Raw genomic sequence first — 18,941 nt, forward strand, 5'->3', positions numbered from 1 at the left:
CAAAACCTGGAAGACGGTAGCCAAGCAAGATGGCGCCGTTGAAGCTTTGTTATTCAGCTCTCTTCTCACTATGGCCTCCGTGATGCATATTCTCAACATGAGGCACGATCTTCCTGACTTTCTGTCAGTGACTACTCTGAATTTCTTCTCCAGACGTCACTCGTGATGACCTTCAATCACCGTGAAAGCCTGACTGAGACAGAGCATCACATCGGCAACCTGGTCGATAGTGCCAAACGCGCCAAAGACAAGGCCAAGGAGAAAACTAAGCAATTGTTCTCTCCGGCTGAAACTCGACCCCTTACCGACGATGAAGATGATATCTTTGCTGATGCAGCTTTCGACTCAGCGCAAGCCCTGAAACAAGCGTCGGAGAATCGGGGGAGGTCAACCAGCGAAGCAATTCGAGATGACCTCAAGAGCGCCAAATATCTGGTTACCCATCCTCGGAGGGTCATGAGAAGCAAAGCTACACATATCGCGTCTGAGAAACTAGGCCGGCAACACCCGTTATTGACGCTTGACCGCGACCAGGATTTGCTTGACGCACATGATGCTTTCTCGCAAGCAGTGTCGAGCAATGCGTCGGATACCTCGGACATTGAAAATGTGATCTCCGAGCTGGACGAAGCGCACGGCCGCGTACAGAAAGTCGAACAGCAGAGAGAAAGTCTACAAACAGCTTGGATCTTGAGTCGGCACGTCTCCCGTGTCAAAGTTGTGCGTCCATTATCTCGCCCAGCCAAATCACAATTCAAGAAGGAAGATCGCTTCGAGTGGGAGAGGTATCTCGGCTATATGGCCCTCTACTATACCCGAAACTTCACATCAGGGTACATCGATGACTTCACATCTCCACCCTTTGACCTGGAAGATCTTGCTCGAATCATTGAACGGATTGCGATTACTTCTGCACCATGGCAATCATTTCTCGTCAAGGTGCGTCAGGTCTACATGTGGAAAGACCCAAAACAGACGGCGAAATGGTTGGCGCTGTATCTGGTCTTGTGGTACACTCAGCATATCGTGGCTTACTTCTACTTTTACGTCATCTATTCTACCTTACGCAACAGATTCCGCGAAACCTCTATACGGACGGTACGAGAGAGCGTCGGGAGGGCTATTGATCGTAAAGCACGAGTCCAGGCATGGGGTGAACTCATTCAAAGACACGGACAGCATGACTGGCTGGAACAATTTCTCGACGAGATCGGGCCGATGATCCAACTGCAACTAGGCGACTTGGCCGACCTACTCGAAATCCTTGTCAATTTCCATCGTTGGGAACGATCAAGCCTGACGCTTGCGACACTCTTCTTCTTCTCCTGCTCTCTGCTTATCTCATTGTGTGCGGATATGGAGTTTTGCATGAAACTGGTTTGGTTCATTGCAGGCGGCGCGTTCTTCTTGACATATCCGATCTCTGCGAATTTCCCCAAGTATAGGCTGTTGCTGTCGCACTGGAGATGGGTATTTTGGGATATCCCAACACACGCAGAGTTAGCCATCTTAACCTTGCAAAGGAAGGCAGCCTCAAAGGAGGCGAATTTCGAGGAATTTGAATACAAAGATGACGACCGGCGAGCGGTGCGACCAAAGAAGTTGGCTTCGTCCTATTCGTTCAAAGTCCACGACAGCGTCGAAGGAAGGTGTCAACTCACGGTTGCCAGGGAATGCCTCACCATCTCTGCAAAAGATGGATCCGAACGAAAATGGCCATTCTCCTCCTTCGTCGAAATTCGCAAGCTCGATCATATCGACGTCCAGTCCACTTCGACGCTAAAGAATCTCAGCCGTCTACACTCTCGATATGCGGAGGTGCTGCAGTTCAGGTTCCTGGATGACACAGATCTCACGGTACTGTTGCACCCTGCGGACAGAGACCGCGTGTTTAATCTTGTCCTTGCTTGGAGCGGGCTAAAATGGCAGTGCTTGCGCATGGAACGACACAACACTCTTGACAGCGAGAGAAGCAATCTGGACCGGGCCATCAAGCGGGCCTTTCTATGATCAGCCCTGCCGCTAAGTAATGGGATGTGGGAGTCAGCCTACGAGGCCTACTGTGGTAACTCTAGGTAGTTCCCACCGTAGAAACCGGTACTACAGCGGCTGGCAATTCTGATGTTTCGGTCAGAAGCGTCCAACGAGCTTTTGAAAGTTTCTCCTCCGAGCGTCTACTCTATTAATAAAGTGCTACTTTTGCCTCGGACCTTAACTTCGTTCGAGGACACAGACAGAATCCTAGATCAGCGTCCAATGTTAGAGCCACTGTCTGCTACCCACTACATTCGTGCTACTATAGATAATTATCTATAGGGAATATGCCATGAGTCCTGCGGTAAACAAATAGTCAGGATTCGAAACTTGCTTCTACATAATCCACCGACTTTCGTCTCCACAAGTCGTCGTCCCACGACTTCGCCGTCTATCATGGAGGGCGGCACGCTAGCAGATTGTGCCTGCCCATGTCGTGGCGGTTCGTCTGGGTCATTTACAAGTAGCACGGACACCGATACTCACTCGGCTGCCTTGACTCCCACTACACTGGCCGGCTTCCCGACTCCTGCTACCGGTCACGTTTGTCCTTGATGACCCCGGCTATCTTTTCTGGATTTCCTGAATCTCACGTCTGTGTGGATCCAATCTCCTTGCCTTCCTCGACGGTACCCGGATAGGTTTGAGGGGATCATGAGAGCCCCGTCTTGGAGGCTCACGGTGTCGTGGCCGATACGACATGGCAGCCATACCGGGGGAAATCGAACACATTGCTTGCCACAATCAAGGCGAAGGCACATGGACGAGCATGCATCGTGGACGGTAGAGAAGTTGTGCTGCGACACAAAGCATGGCAGGCTGCTTTGAACTCACATTTGCTTTGCTCTGGCACATTCACCCGACTTACTCTGTCTGCCGAATTACGTCTCACATTGTCGTCATGACCTCGACCGAGTTTGGATAGAACAATATGTTGCCGTTTTGAACGCCGTTCTGAACAGATTCGACCACCTCTCTGCTGTCTGTCTGGTCCCCTCTCCTCTGCCCGCGCATTTTCATTCAATGCCGAAAGGCACCAACCCACCTCCTCCACCAGGCCACAAAATCCACGGTGCCAATATCGATCCCCAACGCCTGCAACTCACTCGTGTCGAGGTGGCAATCATATGGCCTCAGCGTCCCGTCCGGGCCTGGCTTGCCTCCATCTTTGTCCGCCACGATGCCGTCGATAGGTAGTCCCATGATCTCCGCGAATTTCTGCACGATCTCATATTTCGTCATGCGGTCTTCACTCGAAAACTGCAGCACTCGAGGTAACCGCTCTGGGTGCGAGGACGAGGTATAGAGCTTCGCAATGTCCAGACACACACGAGCCACGTCCTCGATGTTGGTGGGATATCGGATCGCCCAGTCATCCATTTTCACCTTCTCCTTCTGAGACTTCCACAGGCTATCCATCAGGACGTTGACCGCGGATTCTGCGTTGTTTTCTTTTGGCTCCGTCGGCCCGTAGAGGACAGGCACACGGAGGACAACAGTGCCGCTTTCATGTTTGAGCACTGCGGTCTCGCCGTCGAGTTTGGTCTGGCCGTAGACGTTGGGCGGGTCCGGTCTATCGGTCGTCTTGTAGGGTGCTTGCCCCTGCACGCCGGGGAAGACATAGTCGGTGGAGATGTAGATGAGGAAGGCGCCGTGAGCGGCTGCGCGGGAGGCGAGGAGCTCCGTCGCGGTTACGTTGAGCTTACGTGCTGCTTCGGGGTTCTTGGTGCAGGAGTCCGGTTGTCTGTCTGCGGCGCCTGTGCTCGGTCATGGCGGGTTAGCTCTAGTTTCTGGCTGTACGTGGAGGGGAGTCTTCTGCGAGTTAGAGGATATGAGACGAAGCGAAGCGGCTCTACAGTACAGTGAACGACGACTTGAGGTCTGAGCTGTCGTTAGTCCTGACTTGGTGAGGAGGCAGGCCTCGACGCCTCCTATGGAGTGAACCCGTAGAGCACATACTTGACCTGATCGAAGAGTTGGGTCACGGCTTCGGCATCTTGGATGTCGACCTTGCGGATCGGTCCTGAGGCGCGGCTGAAGCCTGTGCCTGTGGCTTCCCAGCCAGAGTCTGATAATGTCTTGAGGACTTGCCGGCCCAGGAAGCCTGAAGCGCCTGTGATGAGGGCGGATGGCATTTTGGATTGTCAGTAAACGAGGATTGTAGTGAAAGTTGTGGTTTGGCTCGGAGACAACTTTTGGATGATCTACTCTCACAGTTGATGGACTTCAACAAGCACCAAGTTCACGAACTCTACTCGGCCAGTCTGATGAGCGAAATCTGAATGTCAAGTGACGCGCTCAGTTTGAAGTTGCCATCTACGCAGTATCGGTTGGTTGGCTTATGACAGTTTCTCGAACGCGTCCTTCGAGCCTCTCTATCTCTGCATTGTCTTTTGCAAAGCCTTTGCCCAGACCTCACGGAGATAGGTACATTACGCCTATATTTCCTCCATCTGGCAGAGTAGCTTGTCTCGTCTCACCATCTCTTCATCCTGTCTACATCAACTTCAAGCCGACCAGCTGAACCGTCCAACTCAGTGCAACGTGTTCATGGTCTCTTCTCCTCTTCTCCAGATCTTCGCTCAAGGCGCCGATAATGATGAAAAGGTAAGGTAGATGTGTTTTCCAAAGATTCCCAAGCGAACCGAAGTCCACAAGGAGCGGTCAGTTGTATAGTTTTCAACTGCACCTGTTAGCATGTTTCGAGAAGCGCATCAACAAGGTGAAGGGAACATACCTAGCAAAAATCTGGCATCGGCTGTAGCCTCACGCGCGCAGATAATGCCCGTGCACCTGTTCATCATTGTTAGCAAAAGACCCAAAGGTAGGGGTCGCCTTGGAGTGCACGTACTAGAATAGAGAAGGAAGATGGGTTTGCAAAGGGAGCTGCAGATAGAAATGTCCGCGCTGCCGCCAAGACTTGACCCGGCTAGTCCGGAAATAGCTTAGAGCAGGCGCCAGTGGACTCACCAGGATAGCCCCACTACGGTCGCGCCAACAGCCCTTAAGGCAGTATGCCCAGGACTGTGTAACCTGCGCGGTGGTTTGGCGAGTGAAGTAGCTTCTACATTCAAATGTAGTTGAACTTTTGTCATTTCGAGTGTACCAACTTACATTCTCATGCTGAACCGAAATGGCCACCCTCGACTCCCTAAAGAGGACCTTGAGGCAGAATGCCACGGCAACGGCCAAGCAGCCGTTGTCCGACAGAGATTATAGCGTCGGTTTCGATATTTTAGTGCGGGGCTCGGGATGGACCTCGTACCAAGACTTCGTCATCCCTCAACTCTCAGAGCTGCTCACCAGTCTCTTCAACTCGCGTGCCCATATCTCAGCACTAGAAATCGGACCCGGCCCCCAGAGCGTCCTCGGGTATCTGCCTGACCATTTGAGACGGAAAATCACCAGATACACCGCATTCGAACCTAACTGCTTGTTTGCCACAAGATTGGAAGAATGGCTTTGCTCTACATCCGGGACGGAGTGCCCGTTGCCTTGTCTAGAAAACCTGCCCAACATCCGTCGGATTCCATTCGCCCTAGGGGTCAAGAACGGGACCGGGACCGGGACCGGTACAAGCGACGACGATGAAAAATACGATGTCATTCTATTCTGCCACAGTATGTACGGCATGAAGCCCAAACGCAGATTCATCGAACGGGCGCTGGAAGTGCTTGTTGAGCAGCCAGAAGGCGGAATCATTGCAATTTTCCATCGCGACGGACACCTTCACCTCGACGGCTTGGTATGCCATCGAACGGCTTCCTTCCCTACAGGTGTCGTTCGTGTGGCAGATGACGACGAGGTGCTGGACAGTTTCGCGTCGTTCATCGCGGGTTATGTCATGAAGGATGTGGATGCAGACAAGGCTATCCGAGTTAAGTGGCGTGAAGTGTGTCGCGCTTTGGGCCGTCGCGAGGAAGCTTGCCCAAACCACCTCATGTTCAGCGCGCCCGACCTCATGATGGTCTTTACCAAACATGCGACCACCTTGCCGGAGTTGACGGCGCAGGTCGCCCTGGTTGAGGGCGACAAGACAGTGAAGAATCGGGAGGCTCGCCTCCACCGCCCTGCCTCAATTGTCGCACCGACAGACGTCCAACATATCCAGCAATGCGTTCGATGGGCTCTGAAGCACGGGGTAAATCTGACAGTCGTCGGCGGGGGTCATAGCGGTCACTGTCTCTGGCCCAACGTTGTCTCGGTCGACATGAGCGCCTTTGACAAAGTACACATTCACGCGGCCGGCAACGATGATGATTCTGATTCTGACTCCGCTTCTTTGATCGTCGCCGAGGCCGGCTGCAAGACAGGGGACATCGTCCGCAAGACCATGGAGGCTGGGCTGACAGTCCCCCTAGGGGCTCGCCCAAGCGTAGGTGCGGGGCTCTGGCTACAAGGCGGCATCGGACATCTGGCTAGGCTGCACGGGCTCGCCTGCGACGCCATTGTCGGTGCCGTTGTGGTCAGCGTCGACTCTGGCCAGGTACTCTGCGTCGGCCATGTCCCCAGCCGATACCGGCCAGCAGATGCCATTCGCCCAGAAAACGAAGCTGATCTGTTATGGGCCCTGAAAGGCGCCGGAACCAACTTTGGCATCGTTGTCAGCGTGACTTTCAAGGCTCACCCTGCTTCGACTTACATGACTCGAACCTGGGTTGTCCCGCTTAGCGACAACTTCGAGGCCCGACTGAGGCTTGCCGATTTCGAAAACCTAGTCGCTAGGAAGCTCCCCCGGAATTGTTCTGCAGACGGGTATTTGTACTGGGACGCCGGCCAGCTGCATCTTGGCGTGACCATGTTCGAATCTTCCACGACTACGAACGATTGTGTGCCACGCACGTCCATGCCCGTGGCTTCCTTATGGGGGCCAGGAGTCGATTCCAAAGTCGTGGATAGCGTCGGTTTGTTCGAGACCGAGATGTACATGTCTGGGATGCACGGCGGGCACGGAGGCGGCAAGACCTCCTCGTTCAAGCGATGTTTGTTCTTGAAATGCATCGGAGGGACGAACGTCGCGGACAGTCTGGTGGCGGCTGTTGAGACCTGTCCCTCCCGACTATGCTATCTCCATCTGCTGCAGGGCGGCGGAGCCGTCAGCGATGTTGCGGCCGATGCCACTGCCTTCGGCTGTCGAGACTGGGACTTCGCCTGTGTGATAACCGGTGTCTGGCCTCGCGACAAAGACGACACTGAAGTCGCACGTTCTGCCATACGGTGGGTTTACAATGTCGCGGGGAACTTGTTGTCCTTGAGTACTGGAGCTTACGGCGCCGACCTTGGACCAGACCCCAGAGACGCCGCGCTAGCAGCCCACGCTTTTGGGCAGAATCGACCGCGTCTGGCCCGGCTCAAGCACAGCTTAGATCCGCGCAACGTGCTGGCTTACGCTTGCCCGCTGCCAAAAGCGCCGGCGAGACAGAAGCTCATCATTCTTGTCACCGGCGAAAGCTGCGCCGGCAAGGACTATTGTGCCAACGTCTGGGTCTCCATGTTCACGACTCGTACCTTCAAAGCCATCACAGCACGGGCAGTCAGCATTAGCGACGCGATCAAGCGAGAATATGCCGCGGCTACCGGAGCCGACCTGGGCTCTCTACTCGAGAACCGTGCCTTCAAGGAGCAACACCGACCAGCGTTGACGAAATTTTTCCGAGAACGGGTGCGGCAAAATCCTGAACTGCCAGAGGAGAATTTCCTTAAGGTGGTGCACGGCGCCGAGCATGTGGACGTGCTACTGATCACTGGAATGAGAGACAAGGCGCCAGTCGCAGCCTTGTCACATTTGGTGCCAGACAGTAGGCTGCTAGAGGTTCGTGTGCAAGCTAGTAAACAAATGCGGCGGGCTCGTCGAGGGTGCCACGGTGGCAATTTGCATGGTGACAACAACAACAACCACCAAGACGGAGAGAACCACGATAGCAACAGTGGGGGTTCAAAATTGACGGCCTCGGACAGCCATCCAAATTTCTTCTTCGACAACGACACGGCTGGAGACGAGGCGGCAAAGGCGTTTGCTGAAGATTACTTGCTTCGCTTCGTCCACGAAGACCTGCAGCGACTGGTGCAAATGGTGCGCTCGGTACCCGACTTCCCACGCCCAGGCATCGAGTTCCGCCACGTGCTCGACATCTCCCAGCAGCCCGGTGGACTGGCGCTGTGCGCGTCTCTGCTGGAAACCCATTTTACCGGTGATTGGGCCAAAGTAGATGCAGTGGCATGTTGTGAGGCCGGTGGCTTTGTCTATGCGTCGGCACTGGCCTTGCGTGTCGATGTGCGCCTGGTGCTCATCCGCGAAGCCGGCAAGCTGCCGCCACCAACGGTGTCCGTCGTCAAGCCCCGGTCGCATATCTCCTCCTTGGAATCTGCGCAATCGGAAGAGAAGCGGATCGAGATGGAGCGGGCTGTCGTCCCCAAGGGCGCGTCAGTCGTGGTGGTGGACGATGTGCTTTCCACAGGGGAGACGCTTTGCGCGGTCCTCCAGCTGTTACTCAACGCGGGCGTCCGGGCCGAGCATGTCAGTGTCATGGTCGTGGCCGAGTTCCCCGTGCACCGTGGTCGAGAACTGCTGCGTCAGCGTGGGTTTGGCGGAATCAATATCCAGAGCCTCTTGGTCTTTGGCGGTGCCTAGAACATTAGACCGCTTCACGGTCCTGCAAGAGGTAGCCCCCGAAGCGAGGCTAACTAATTCGCAGAACCTCTGTTTGACCACGATGGTTACTAATGTCGAACGAGACTCATCGTCCTCGAAGCGAGATACATTATGAAGGAATGAGAATACATAATACCATGGCTGGGCCTGTTATGGTCGAATAGAGATCTTCCAACCCCTTTTGGTTTTTGTGACCAGTGCAACTACGGGACTGTCACCACAACTGTGTCTGAGAGGGAAATGCAAGGTCTCTCTACCTTTTCGAAAGCTCTCCGTGGCATAGGCGTGGAAGCTACGGTAGCCACGTACGGATACCTCAGGACATATGGTTCACAAGAGGACCCGTACTAATAGGTCCCTCCAAGCTCGGTCCACGGCGCAGCACCAACAAGATTGATTCAGGGATGGTCCACACATTATGTCCCTGTATGTATGTATGTACTGTGTATGCTGCGGAGTGGGCGGAATTGCATGCTGATCCGCCCTCCTGAAGACGTGGTATGCAGACTGCATTAATGGAACAAGGACTAGGTGAATGTGGTGAAGTAGATTATCGATCGGGGTCGAGCCTCAGTAGGACGATCTCTGCCAGAGTAAATCCGCTCAGGCGAAGCACTGATCCCAATGTCCTCCGGCCTTTGCGAACCCCAGACTTCCAACGAAGTTGGTCAGCGAGCACCGACCCAAATCATCACCTCCGCACTGTGTCAAAGGCTGGACGCGGTCGTTCACGATCACACGCACCAGTTCCTCGGGGTGGCCGTGGCATTGCATCTTTTCGACATATGCTCTGGCGGCGAACGAGGCGGTCCACGACGCACTGTATCCAGAGGCAGCTTGAGCCTCGACGACCGTGGTATTCGGTAATGGCAAGGTGTCGTTGTAGAGCCCTAAAGCGGAGAAGATGGCGGTCATGTCGTTGTCGTGGCTGAAATCAGCGTACAACTTTCGGCCGAGGGGAAACGTCGCAGGACTGTCGTCCAGAGTGTGGTTTGTCGACGTGTGGTCTTGGACAGGCGTGTCTGTTAGCCTTGCAATGAGCTCATTCACAAAGCCGACGCCCTGCGTTGGGCCCAACGGGTTGCCGTATGAATAGCCGTAGTACTTGCCCAGTGATTCGTAGTAGTCGTATTGGACCCATTCGAGCTCAGTGAAGAGCGCGCAGAAGGGAGAGATAAGGCCGTCCTCCTCCGCTACCGTATTGAAAGGGCAGAGATCCATCATATAGATGGTCTGGTCAATGCTGAGGTTTGCACCCGGTAAGTCGGCATTGAGACGTGCCTGGATTGGCGGGATGAAGATCTTAGCCCAAGCGGCTTGAGCTTCGTCACCGATTTCGCTGTATGTGCCGCTCTCGAACTCGGTGCAGATTGCGTGGTTCAGCGTATTGTTGAGGTCATCCCCTTCGTACTGCAGAACGATCGGATAGGGATATTGATCCCCGCCGGCGGCAGACTTGTCTGCCAGTTTAGCGGTGTGAAAGCCTTCCGTCCAGTTCATAGCTGATTCGACAACTCGGTCCTCGCTGGATGAGCGAATGCATGGTTTTACTGTCCTCGCCAATGACGCGTAACGGGTATAGAATTTGATGCCCGAACTGACCATTTGATCTTGCCCGAAAGTGGTCAACTGGTCGGCGCCCAGGGTGTACGAGTAATTGGCAAGAAAGGCGGATGGGCCATTGAAGGCCGTCGCGTTCGCTTTGATCTGTACGATCGTCTCATTGTACACTTTCGTCTTTGACGCGGTCGGGTCTCGGGCACCATGACGTGAGAGAATTTGAGCGAACGTGATCTCACAGTTGTGGGGGACCTTGGCTGAAATCTCAGAGGGCACACTGAAGTAGGGTGAGTATTGGCCCCAGAAATGAGAGATCTGAGGTTGACACTGATATCCCGCCCAGATGGAGTCGCAGGAATCCGAACTTTGGGCAGGCGAGCTTCCTGTCGAGACGCCGCTGTTTGATGAGTATAGTGACATAATGGAGTGGAAGCCAGTCTCTTACCTCCAGCCCAACAATACCACGAGTGTTGCCAACTGTACCAACATGATGCAAAGGAAGATGAGAGCTCGGCAGGCACGACGAGTCTCAAAGTCCAAAGCATTTCTGCGTGGAATGGAGCGCTGATATACATTGCTCTCCATCCTAGGCTGAGTTACATTGCCCATCGAGCTGCCAGATCCCGTCTCACGCTCCGTGATCGGTAAATACCATTATGTACGGCTCCGTCTGAGCTAGATAGCACGTGGCGAAACGAAAGGTGAATGAGTGCGGATTCGCTGTGGAACCAGAAAAAGGAAACTCGCAAAATTCGCAAAATGATCTAGCGACACCACGTTCACAGTGTCTTTTCCGCTCAAACGGCATGGCTTTTCGAAGGCTGAGGGATCGACCTCGCAGTCGCCAGCGACGGGTTCTCGTGTGGTAACTCAGCGAGCATCTGTATTTGCTGGTTTTCGCTCAAAATGGGGAGCGCGTTCGTTGAGATGTAAGTTCGTCAGGTGGGAAAGGTGACAATATTCGAGATAAGGGACAATCATGCTCTATAGACGATGAACAGAAGATGGTCATGGTGTGAAAACTCTCACAGCGCAGGCTCCAGTATGGGCGAGTTGCCAATTCGGCCGCCAAGAGATGACGTCATATGCGCGTCTCGCCTTGCGCGCGGCTGACGCGTGTCGATCGTGAGGATGAATTGAGTGTCAGAGGGTGTTCAGCACTCGCTAGCATTTCACTTTCAAACTCCATCCCGCCTTGTACACACGGGCAGCGCACATCAACGAAGCCCCTACCGCCGTCAAAACACCGAGACACAGCTGTGCGACCAGATAGCCTCCCCTTCCGCCGCCGTTGGTTGTGAGCAGCGCGCCTCCTATAGGCGGGCCCGCGAGTCCTGCAAAACTGAACAGTGAAAAAGCCATGCCCATCCGTATACCATTTCGCTGCAGGTCGTTGTTCAGACTGGTAACCACGGTCGGCATCAAGCACTGGAAAGCTCCCGCGGAGAAGCCATAAAATGTCGCGAACACATACATGCCGGCTTGCGATCTTACCGCAATCCAGCAGAGAGCAAAGAGTGCGTTGATGAATAGGAGCGGCACCATTGCGTTCAGCGGTCCCAGGTACCGATCTGCAATGTAACCCGTCGCAAGTCGGACGGGGACACCTGCCCCGTTGAAGATGATGAGCAAAGTCAGCGAGTCGGAATAGCTCATGTGCAAGATGTCGCGGCCGAAACTGGCGAGATAATAGTAGGAAAAGAAGAGTCCCCCAAAAACAAATGACATGCCCAGAAGAACACACACGTACGGCGCTTCGGTGAATGCTTTCCATTCGACGAGCGGACCAGCCTTTCGAGGAGGTAGTCTCGGTCGCAAGAACGCCAGGCACAGTCCCAGAAGGACCACATTCACGAACCCAACTACCCGAATAGTCCACGCAAACCCGATCTTGGGCAGAAGTTGCCGGACGATGACGGGGTATACTGCGCCGCCTACAGACAAGTCAGATGCAACTCATAGTGACGGGAAGTGGGGCAAGAATAAGCAGGGAAAATGTCCAAGTAGTGCTGTTCAGACACGAACTCTCTGATCTTAGACACCAGAACAACTTACCCACCGAGTTACCGGAAGACACAATGGCAACAGCGAGTCCTCTGTTTTTCTTGAAGTACGTGGTAACAAGCCCCATTGTCGGGGTGAAGAAGATCCCTGCTCCAAGCCCGGTGCATAACCCTTGCGCCAGGACGAGCTGCCAGAACACCTTACAAAGACTTGTCATGAAGATCCCAAAGAGTTGGATCGTACATCCGACAATAAACGTGGGTATGAGGAGGCCTGCGTCAAGTGCCCGGCCAGAGAATGCGCTCATGAAGAAGACGACCCATAACTGTACGGATCCTACCCAGGAGATAGTCGACTGTGGTTCACCCAGCGCGCTTGTATAGTAGGTCTGAAATACCCCGAACGACTGTCAATCTTTGTTAGCCCCACCGATATCGACTGGAGGATAACAAGAACACTTGTCCGAAGGGTAGGGGAGGCTTGCATTGATGAATCCCCTGCAAAGTGTAAGTCTCTGTGGACAACGGGCTAACCTCCTCGCAATGGGAATGTACTCACCAGGTGCAGAAGCAGGCGGTAAAGCCTATGGCAACTTGAGACCATGCTTTGAGACCTCCATCCGGTGGCGGTCCGGGATCGATATCTTCTCGAGTGCTTAGACGTGACGCGATGCGGCTCAAAGTGCTTGTGGCTCGACGAAGTTCTGGGTGCGTGATCTCCTTGGTCGATGCATGATTCCCGAGACGGCGTTCAGCGACAGATTGGTCTTCTATGACGTCCTTCTCGCATTCTGATGCATCTTGACTTGACATTGCGGGAGTTTGCTTTCGAAAGCATTTGTGGTGAACTCAGTGGACGAGTGGCAACGGCCTGTTTTAAGACTGTCGACACATACGGGTATCGGAGTATCACCAGAGCAGAACCCGATACACATGTTTGCATTACACTGCATCTCCAATGGCCGCCTGCAGGGAAACTTCGTCAGTATCTGCTACAGCGGTGTGGTTTCTTGGGGTAGTTCACCTTTATCAGTGCCGAACACCCGACCACCGTTCGATTGGGGTTTGGCTGGCTTGAAAAGGGGTGTAATGCAGGGTATTGTCCGGGGCCTGTCCACGCGAAAGCCCACTAAGCTTCCGCTGAGGGATGGACAAATCCCAGTATCACAGGCTGTAATGACAAAAGACAGGCCGCAAACCACACCGGGCTTGGCGCTTCTCCGGCGCTTCTCACCGATGCCACGTTTGCTCCTTTGGACATTCAACAGCTGGAAGAGCACCTCCGTGTCCAATAATAGCGAGAAGCCACTGCGAGATGCTTGAGTCCATATGCAGGAGGGCAGTCTCTGCGTGCCCGATGAGCGCATGGGTTGAGACACCAAAGGCCCTCAGCTCCCGGAGGCGGTTTTCATTCCGAATCAGTCCCTTTTCGCAGTGGAACAACGCTCACACCGTCGAGGTTCGACAAAAGGCTGACGAAACACGACGACCAACGCAGCATGTCCAGGCTAGAAATGGCCCAGAAAGGAAGCAGCAGCAACAGCTAACAATCAAGCTGTCCCTGAAGCCCACTTCTGGAACAACATAGGCCACCAACCGCAATATCCGCCCCGAGAGCTTTGGTGTGGCCTTCGCGGTCGTCGCACGAGTATCTGGATCAAGTCTGCTTGTGTCCAAGGTGAAGTCAACCTCATCATCGCTCGCAATGAGGAGTGCAATCTGTCACACTTGATGAACGTGACTAAAGTTGATGTCACACAGAGAAGCCATTGTCTTGGCATACCTGCCTGTGCCTGTTGCTCTGAATGCTTCATGCGGGTCGTCCCGCGCAATGAATGGGTCGTGCGCTGTCTATGCGAATGGGAATCAGTATATGGATATTTCGGAAGGTAATGACCAAGGTGGTCTCGGGCCTCATCGATCCAATATGGTGCCCAAAATCCGCGGAGGCGGTGACGAAGACGAAGCCGAAGCGGATGCTGTCCTCTGCTGTTGCAGCCGACCTGGCCAATCTTGCCCTGCGAATCCACACGTACACAATTATCAATCAAGAAATCATGCTGGATGCGGCAAGAGCTATGATGTCCTCATACATCCACGTTCACTTTTCTCTTGCCTTTCAAGCCATACGGGAAATTGCCGAGTAAGCCGAGTGTGGGCGAGACCGGTTTTTGGCTGATGGGCAGGTATTTTTGGCTCTTCCCCGGAGCGTCCCCTATCTGCACGGCCAATGAAGCCGGTTGATCACTGAGTTAGCGGGTGGTGTAGGTGCATCACAGAATGCTCATACTCCAGATGACCTGTGCGCCTCCTGATAATCCTGGGGAAATGGGCGCCTCGCCGGAAGGAATCGAGGAGCGTCTCATCGTAATCCAGCCTTTTCATATCCAAAAAAGCGGACATCACAATCTGCTTTCGGTTTACGCTCCGGCTTGTAAATGCCAAGTTTCGAATGTCCTGGGACTGTGAAAGCCTTGCAGGCTTCTTTACCTTAGGGCTCCTATAAAGGAGCAATCAAAACTTGCCTACACTTGGTGTAGATGACCAGAACCATGCCACAGAGCTCTTACAACTCATCTGGTCCAAGCATCGTTTTGAGCTTATGGACGAGAGGCCGTGGATGAGTGTGGCATCAGGTCATTGCGCTGTGACGAAGGCCAGCCAGTCCCACCCTTTCAGACAACCCGGTTTGGGAGAAATGCCAACGGGATGTCTGGATGATTGGCTAGACAAGGCGCAGGCACTCCAGTGAGCGGCCAGAAAGATCTTATTGTTGTGTCCCGTTCATGCCTGCACTTGCGTGGCTCTCGCTCTGCGGGTCTCGTGCGGACGGGATGATCGCGCGCGATCGCCTTCATACTTACGATGAGAGCAGACTTAGTAAGACGAAACTTCGTACAGTTTTCTGCCTTCGGACTCGGGCCCACGCATAGCTGGCTCCAACTACGGGAGATCTGTTGAGTCAATTTGGGTGGGAAATGATGGCTCACGATTTTCATCGAATATGACAACCTGAGTGCGCCGATACGTAGAAGTGGGTGAGAAGTTGACCACACCTCGGTCGACATCATGATACCCGGAACCGCTGCCAGTAAGGCCCATGTCTGGCCCGATGGCGAGGATGTTTTATGACCATGTAAAGGGCTCAAGCAATGTCTGGTGTTGTGGGACAAGCTCGGAAGCGACTCAAGAAAGTTCTCACCCCCCGAAGTCACGTCTCTGCCAGCGATTCGAATTGTGCTCGGATGTCAAAACCCCGATCTACAGTGACAATCAATGACTGAGGGAATCCGGGGTTCGGAGAGCCCGTGGCAGCCCACGTGAACTAGCGGGTGATGGCCAAGGGGATGTTCTTCTTTGAGTCAAATCTCCAGAGAGCCAAGGTAGCGGAGAGCGGTATATCTCGTGCATCGTGCAATCAGCTATATGCCGATCAGGGTTCGAGACGCACGAGATGTGAACTACTGTGGCATTGTCTGGGGAAGACGGGCGAAAAAGAACGACGGATGCATTAGCACGCATCAGTCATGCATGGATGTGCAGACTAATGTACATCAGGCCAGCCATTCCTGAGTCGTACCGCTCGAGGGAGGGAGGGGTTCCGGCATGGCCAGTGCAACATCAGCAAAGCCAGTCACAGCAGGACACCTCAGTGCCAAACTCTACCTCGTACTCGAATCTTCCTCCCTTGACGGCGGCTTTTCCCGGCAGCATTGCGGAGGCTGAGCTGAGCTGAGCGCAGCGCGTTCAGAGAAGGATACGAATCCACTACACAGTATCTCGTACTGGGTATGTTTCCGAGCAGCTCTGGGTGGCATGGAGGGACCATACGGCACTCGCAGCAAGCTTTGGTTACCCCCTTCGTCGACCCTTCTCTTTCGCCCCGCGGGGTACCCAGCCACCGCCGCCTCCCAAAATGCATTGGGAGAGACGCTGCAGCTTGGCTTCTTCTCCAGCGCTGCGTACGTAGGTATCCAGGGACATCCCCATGCATCTTGGGACATTAGTTAGCGCTCGGAGATACTAGATCTGCCGAAGCTAGAGCCCTGGATCACCTTCTCGCAATTGAACCGCAGCTCGGAGATGTATACAGTCCCAGTAGAGTGACACCTTTACCTGGGCTCGGGTGGCGATGATTAGTCCCCCATACGGCGCCCAGAGCGGGCAACTGGTTTCTAAAGGGACAGCTGGGAACGTCAGCCTCGGTCTGACTCACCCCGAGTCTCTTGTTGGCCAGTCTATGGTTTGCCCAGCCGACGGAGAGCAAGGACCTACTGTGTTGAGTGAAGGTTCGCAACGAGGTACCACCTCCTCCTGGAGGGCCCAGCTGGCCAGCCAAGTGCGTCACCACTCCCGGGCCTGGTACTTGCCACAGTCACAAGTCACAAGGCTCCCCAGACTCTCCAGATTGCACAATTGCTGACCTCTCCGCGCTCTCGCCTTCGGCCTGAGTGGACCGAGATCGATCAGCATACGCTGCTCCTCAGCCTTTCCATTTGCGCGGTGATGCATGCAACGTACCTCGTACCCTCCACCAAGCTGGTTCGCCTGCATGCACCTCCGCCGCTGGAGCGTCAACAGTCTCCAGTATTCCTTCGAGATGAGTGGCTCGTACCCGCCCGCCTCCGGACCTGGAGCTGGGCCATGCAATGGCACATCACGCACTAGCCATAAACTCGTGCTGCACCCCGGGCAAAGGCATAAGAGTCTGGCTGCTCTCTCTTGGTTAGCTGACACAAAAGGATGGCTAGCGACCAGATCGTACCTACTTCTCTTCCTCTTCCCCTTCCTGCGGCTTCATCCAAATCCAAGGACCCCAGCACCATGGCGCTTGAGAAAGAATCCCTCTCGTCCACACCCCCAGCTACCCACAACGAGCATGGCATATTCCACACTCCCCACGAATACCGCCACACCACGGTAGACGGTGTGGCCGCATACGCCGAGCATGGTCCGCTCGTCGATCACAAAGTCCCTCAAGAAGATGTCGTCGAGTCGGAGCCAGATCTCGCCTGGAGCCGTATCCGACATTATATGCGGGAGCCATTCTCGGAGTTCATGGGTACCTTCATTTTGATCATGTTTGGTGATGGTGTGGTGGCTCAAGTTGTCTTGAGTAACGGCACCAAAGGTGACTATCAATCCATCTCCTGGGGCTGGGGGTGAGTCAAACTACGCTCGTCGACTTCGCCTCTACTGACGCCGGCTAGGCTTGGTGTCATGTTGGGCGTCTATACGGCTGGCATCTCCGGAGCACATCTCAACCCGGCCGTCACCTTTGCTAATTGCGTATTCCGCAAATTCCCGTGGCGGAAATTCCCTGCTTACATGGTTGCTCAAACCCTGGGGGCGTTGTGTGCCTCTGGTGTTGTCTATGCCAACTACAAGTCGGCCATCGATGTGTTTGAAGGCGGAGCCAACATTCGGACTGTGCCTGGCTACTCAGATACTGCCACGGCGGGCATCTTTTGCACATATCCCGCCCCCTTCATGACCAAGACGGGCCAATTTTTTTCCGAATTCATCGCCAGTGCTCTTCTGATGTTCTTGATCTATGCCCTCAAGGACGACGGGAACCTGGGTGCTGGTAATCTCACACCGCTGGGGTTGTTCTTTGTTATTTTCGGAATTGGTGCTTGCTTGTAAGTTCTCTGAGCGCATGGTTCGCTGAGATGTCGCTGACTTGGTCCCCGTTGCCAGCGGCTGGGAAACCGGCTACGCGATTAATTTCGCGCGAGACTTCGGACCAAGATTAATGTCGTACATGCTGGGATATGGTCCCCATGTATGGACTGCGGGCGGGCATTACTTCTGGGTGAGTCTGGACATGCGCCAATTGCAGGCGCTGTGCACTCACACACCTCATAGGTTCCCATGGTATCGCCTTTCTTCGGATGCACGTTCGGTGGATGGCTCTATGACATGTTCCTATTCACCGGCGAATCGCCCATCAATACACCCGTCGTCGGATTGATGCGGTTCCTGAAGCCCAACAGGTCGACGTGGTCCAACACGTATGTGCCACAGCAGACATCAAAGGTGTAGAAGCCCTGCACTGGACGCGAATTTTGGACTCGGTATCGACCATACGACGAGCGCGGACGCTTGGGCACGTGTAAAAAGCAGGATGATATGCACTGTGGCATTTCCACAGAGCATGTGGCAGGCGGAAAAGCAGACAACGGACAGAGAAATGATCTTCCAGGCATGTATTTCTAGGTAGTCCAGAGTTGACGAAACAAGACGACATTATGACTGTTGACAGTGTGTTACACCTCGCCACTGATGTGACTCATTCCGAAGCACCTGACTGTTCAGAGGGGTCTGGGAAGACGCTTGAATCTATAGTCATGGAATGCCATAATGTTGAGATATAGGGCGCGTCGGTTGTCATTACAGATCGGATAACCTTCCCGATCGCGTCGAGGCTTGGCAAAATCACGTGCAGCATACACACCACACTGCACGTGACATGGCTCACGAACACTGTGCGCCTCATCTTCATCGTTCTCTCACGGTAACCATCACACTCTAACGGACACCAACAGTCTACGCCGATGATGCAATACAACGTGCGAGACGTACGCCCTTCGATAATCGGCAGAGGCTCGTCTCGGGAACAAGAAGAGTGGCACGTCTCCAGCCCTCCGCTAGTAGTTAGGACGCAATCTCCTTTCGAACTCTATCCACGC

At 54.2% G+C, this 18,941-nt stretch overlaps 6 protein-coding genes across 6 annotated transcripts; 3 read left to right on the plus strand and 3 right to left on the minus strand.

Moving 5' to 3' along the window:
- Nucleotides 1-165: 165 nt before the first annotated feature.
- On the plus strand, nucleotides 166-2,010 carry G647_04095 (uncharacterized protein; the record flags this gene model as incomplete). Its single annotated transcript, XM_008728439.1, has 1 exon — nucleotides 166-2,010. The coding sequence occupies one exon, from the start codon at nucleotides 166-168 to the stop codon at nucleotides 2,008-2,010; it is 1,845 nt and encodes a 614-aa protein (XP_008726661.1).
- A 1,044-nt stretch (nucleotides 2,011-3,054) lies between these two features.
- G647_04096 (dTDP-4-dehydrorhamnose reductase) lies at nucleotides 3,055-4,169 on the minus strand (the record flags this gene model as incomplete). The annotated part of the gene is made up of 3 exons (XM_008728440.1): nucleotides 3,055-3,791; nucleotides 3,896-3,915; nucleotides 3,994-4,169. The coding sequence occupies 3 exons, from the start codon at nucleotides 4,167-4,169 to the stop codon at nucleotides 3,055-3,057; spliced, it is 933 nt and encodes a 310-aa protein (XP_008726662.1).
- Nucleotides 4,170-5,167: 998 nt separating this feature from the next.
- Nucleotides 5,168-8,665, plus strand: G647_04097 (adenine phosphoribosyltransferase; the record flags this gene model as incomplete). Its single annotated transcript, XM_008728441.1, has 1 exon — nucleotides 5,168-8,665. The coding sequence occupies one exon, from the start codon at nucleotides 5,168-5,170 to the stop codon at nucleotides 8,663-8,665; it is 3,498 nt and encodes a 1,165-aa protein (XP_008726663.1).
- Nucleotides 8,666-9,289: 624 nt separating this feature from the next.
- Nucleotides 9,290-10,666, minus strand: G647_04098 (uncharacterized protein; the record flags this gene model as incomplete). The annotated part of the gene is made up of 1 exon (XM_008728442.1): nucleotides 9,290-10,666. One exon carries the CDS (start codon nucleotides 10,664-10,666, stop codon nucleotides 9,290-9,292), a length of 1,377 nt encoding a protein of 458 aa, XP_008726664.1.
- Nucleotides 10,667-11,410: 744 nt separating this feature from the next.
- Nucleotides 11,411-13,062, minus strand: G647_04099 (uncharacterized protein; the record flags this gene model as incomplete). Its single annotated transcript, XM_008728443.1, has 4 exons — nucleotides 11,411-12,180; nucleotides 12,302-12,656; nucleotides 12,680-12,707; nucleotides 12,809-13,062. 4 exons carry the CDS (start codon nucleotides 13,060-13,062, stop codon nucleotides 11,411-11,413), a joined length of 1,407 nt encoding a protein of 468 aa, XP_008726665.1.
- Nucleotides 13,063-17,073: 4,011 nt separating this feature from the next.
- On the plus strand, nucleotides 17,074-18,294 carry G647_04100 (uncharacterized protein; the record flags this gene model as incomplete). Its single annotated transcript, XM_008728444.1, has 4 exons — nucleotides 17,074-17,411; nucleotides 17,460-17,891; nucleotides 17,950-18,064; nucleotides 18,118-18,294. The coding sequence occupies 4 exons, from the start codon at nucleotides 17,074-17,076 to the stop codon at nucleotides 18,292-18,294; spliced, it is 1,062 nt and encodes a 353-aa protein (XP_008726666.1).
- Nucleotides 18,295-18,941: the final 647 nt, after the last annotated feature.

This window comes from Cladophialophora carrionii, assembly GCF_000365165.1.
Source record: "Cladophialophora carrionii CBS 160.54 unplaced genomic scaffold supercont1.3, whole genome shotgun sequence".
NCBI lineage: Eukaryota > Fungi > Ascomycota > Eurotiomycetes > Chaetothyriales > Herpotrichiellaceae > Cladophialophora > Cladophialophora carrionii.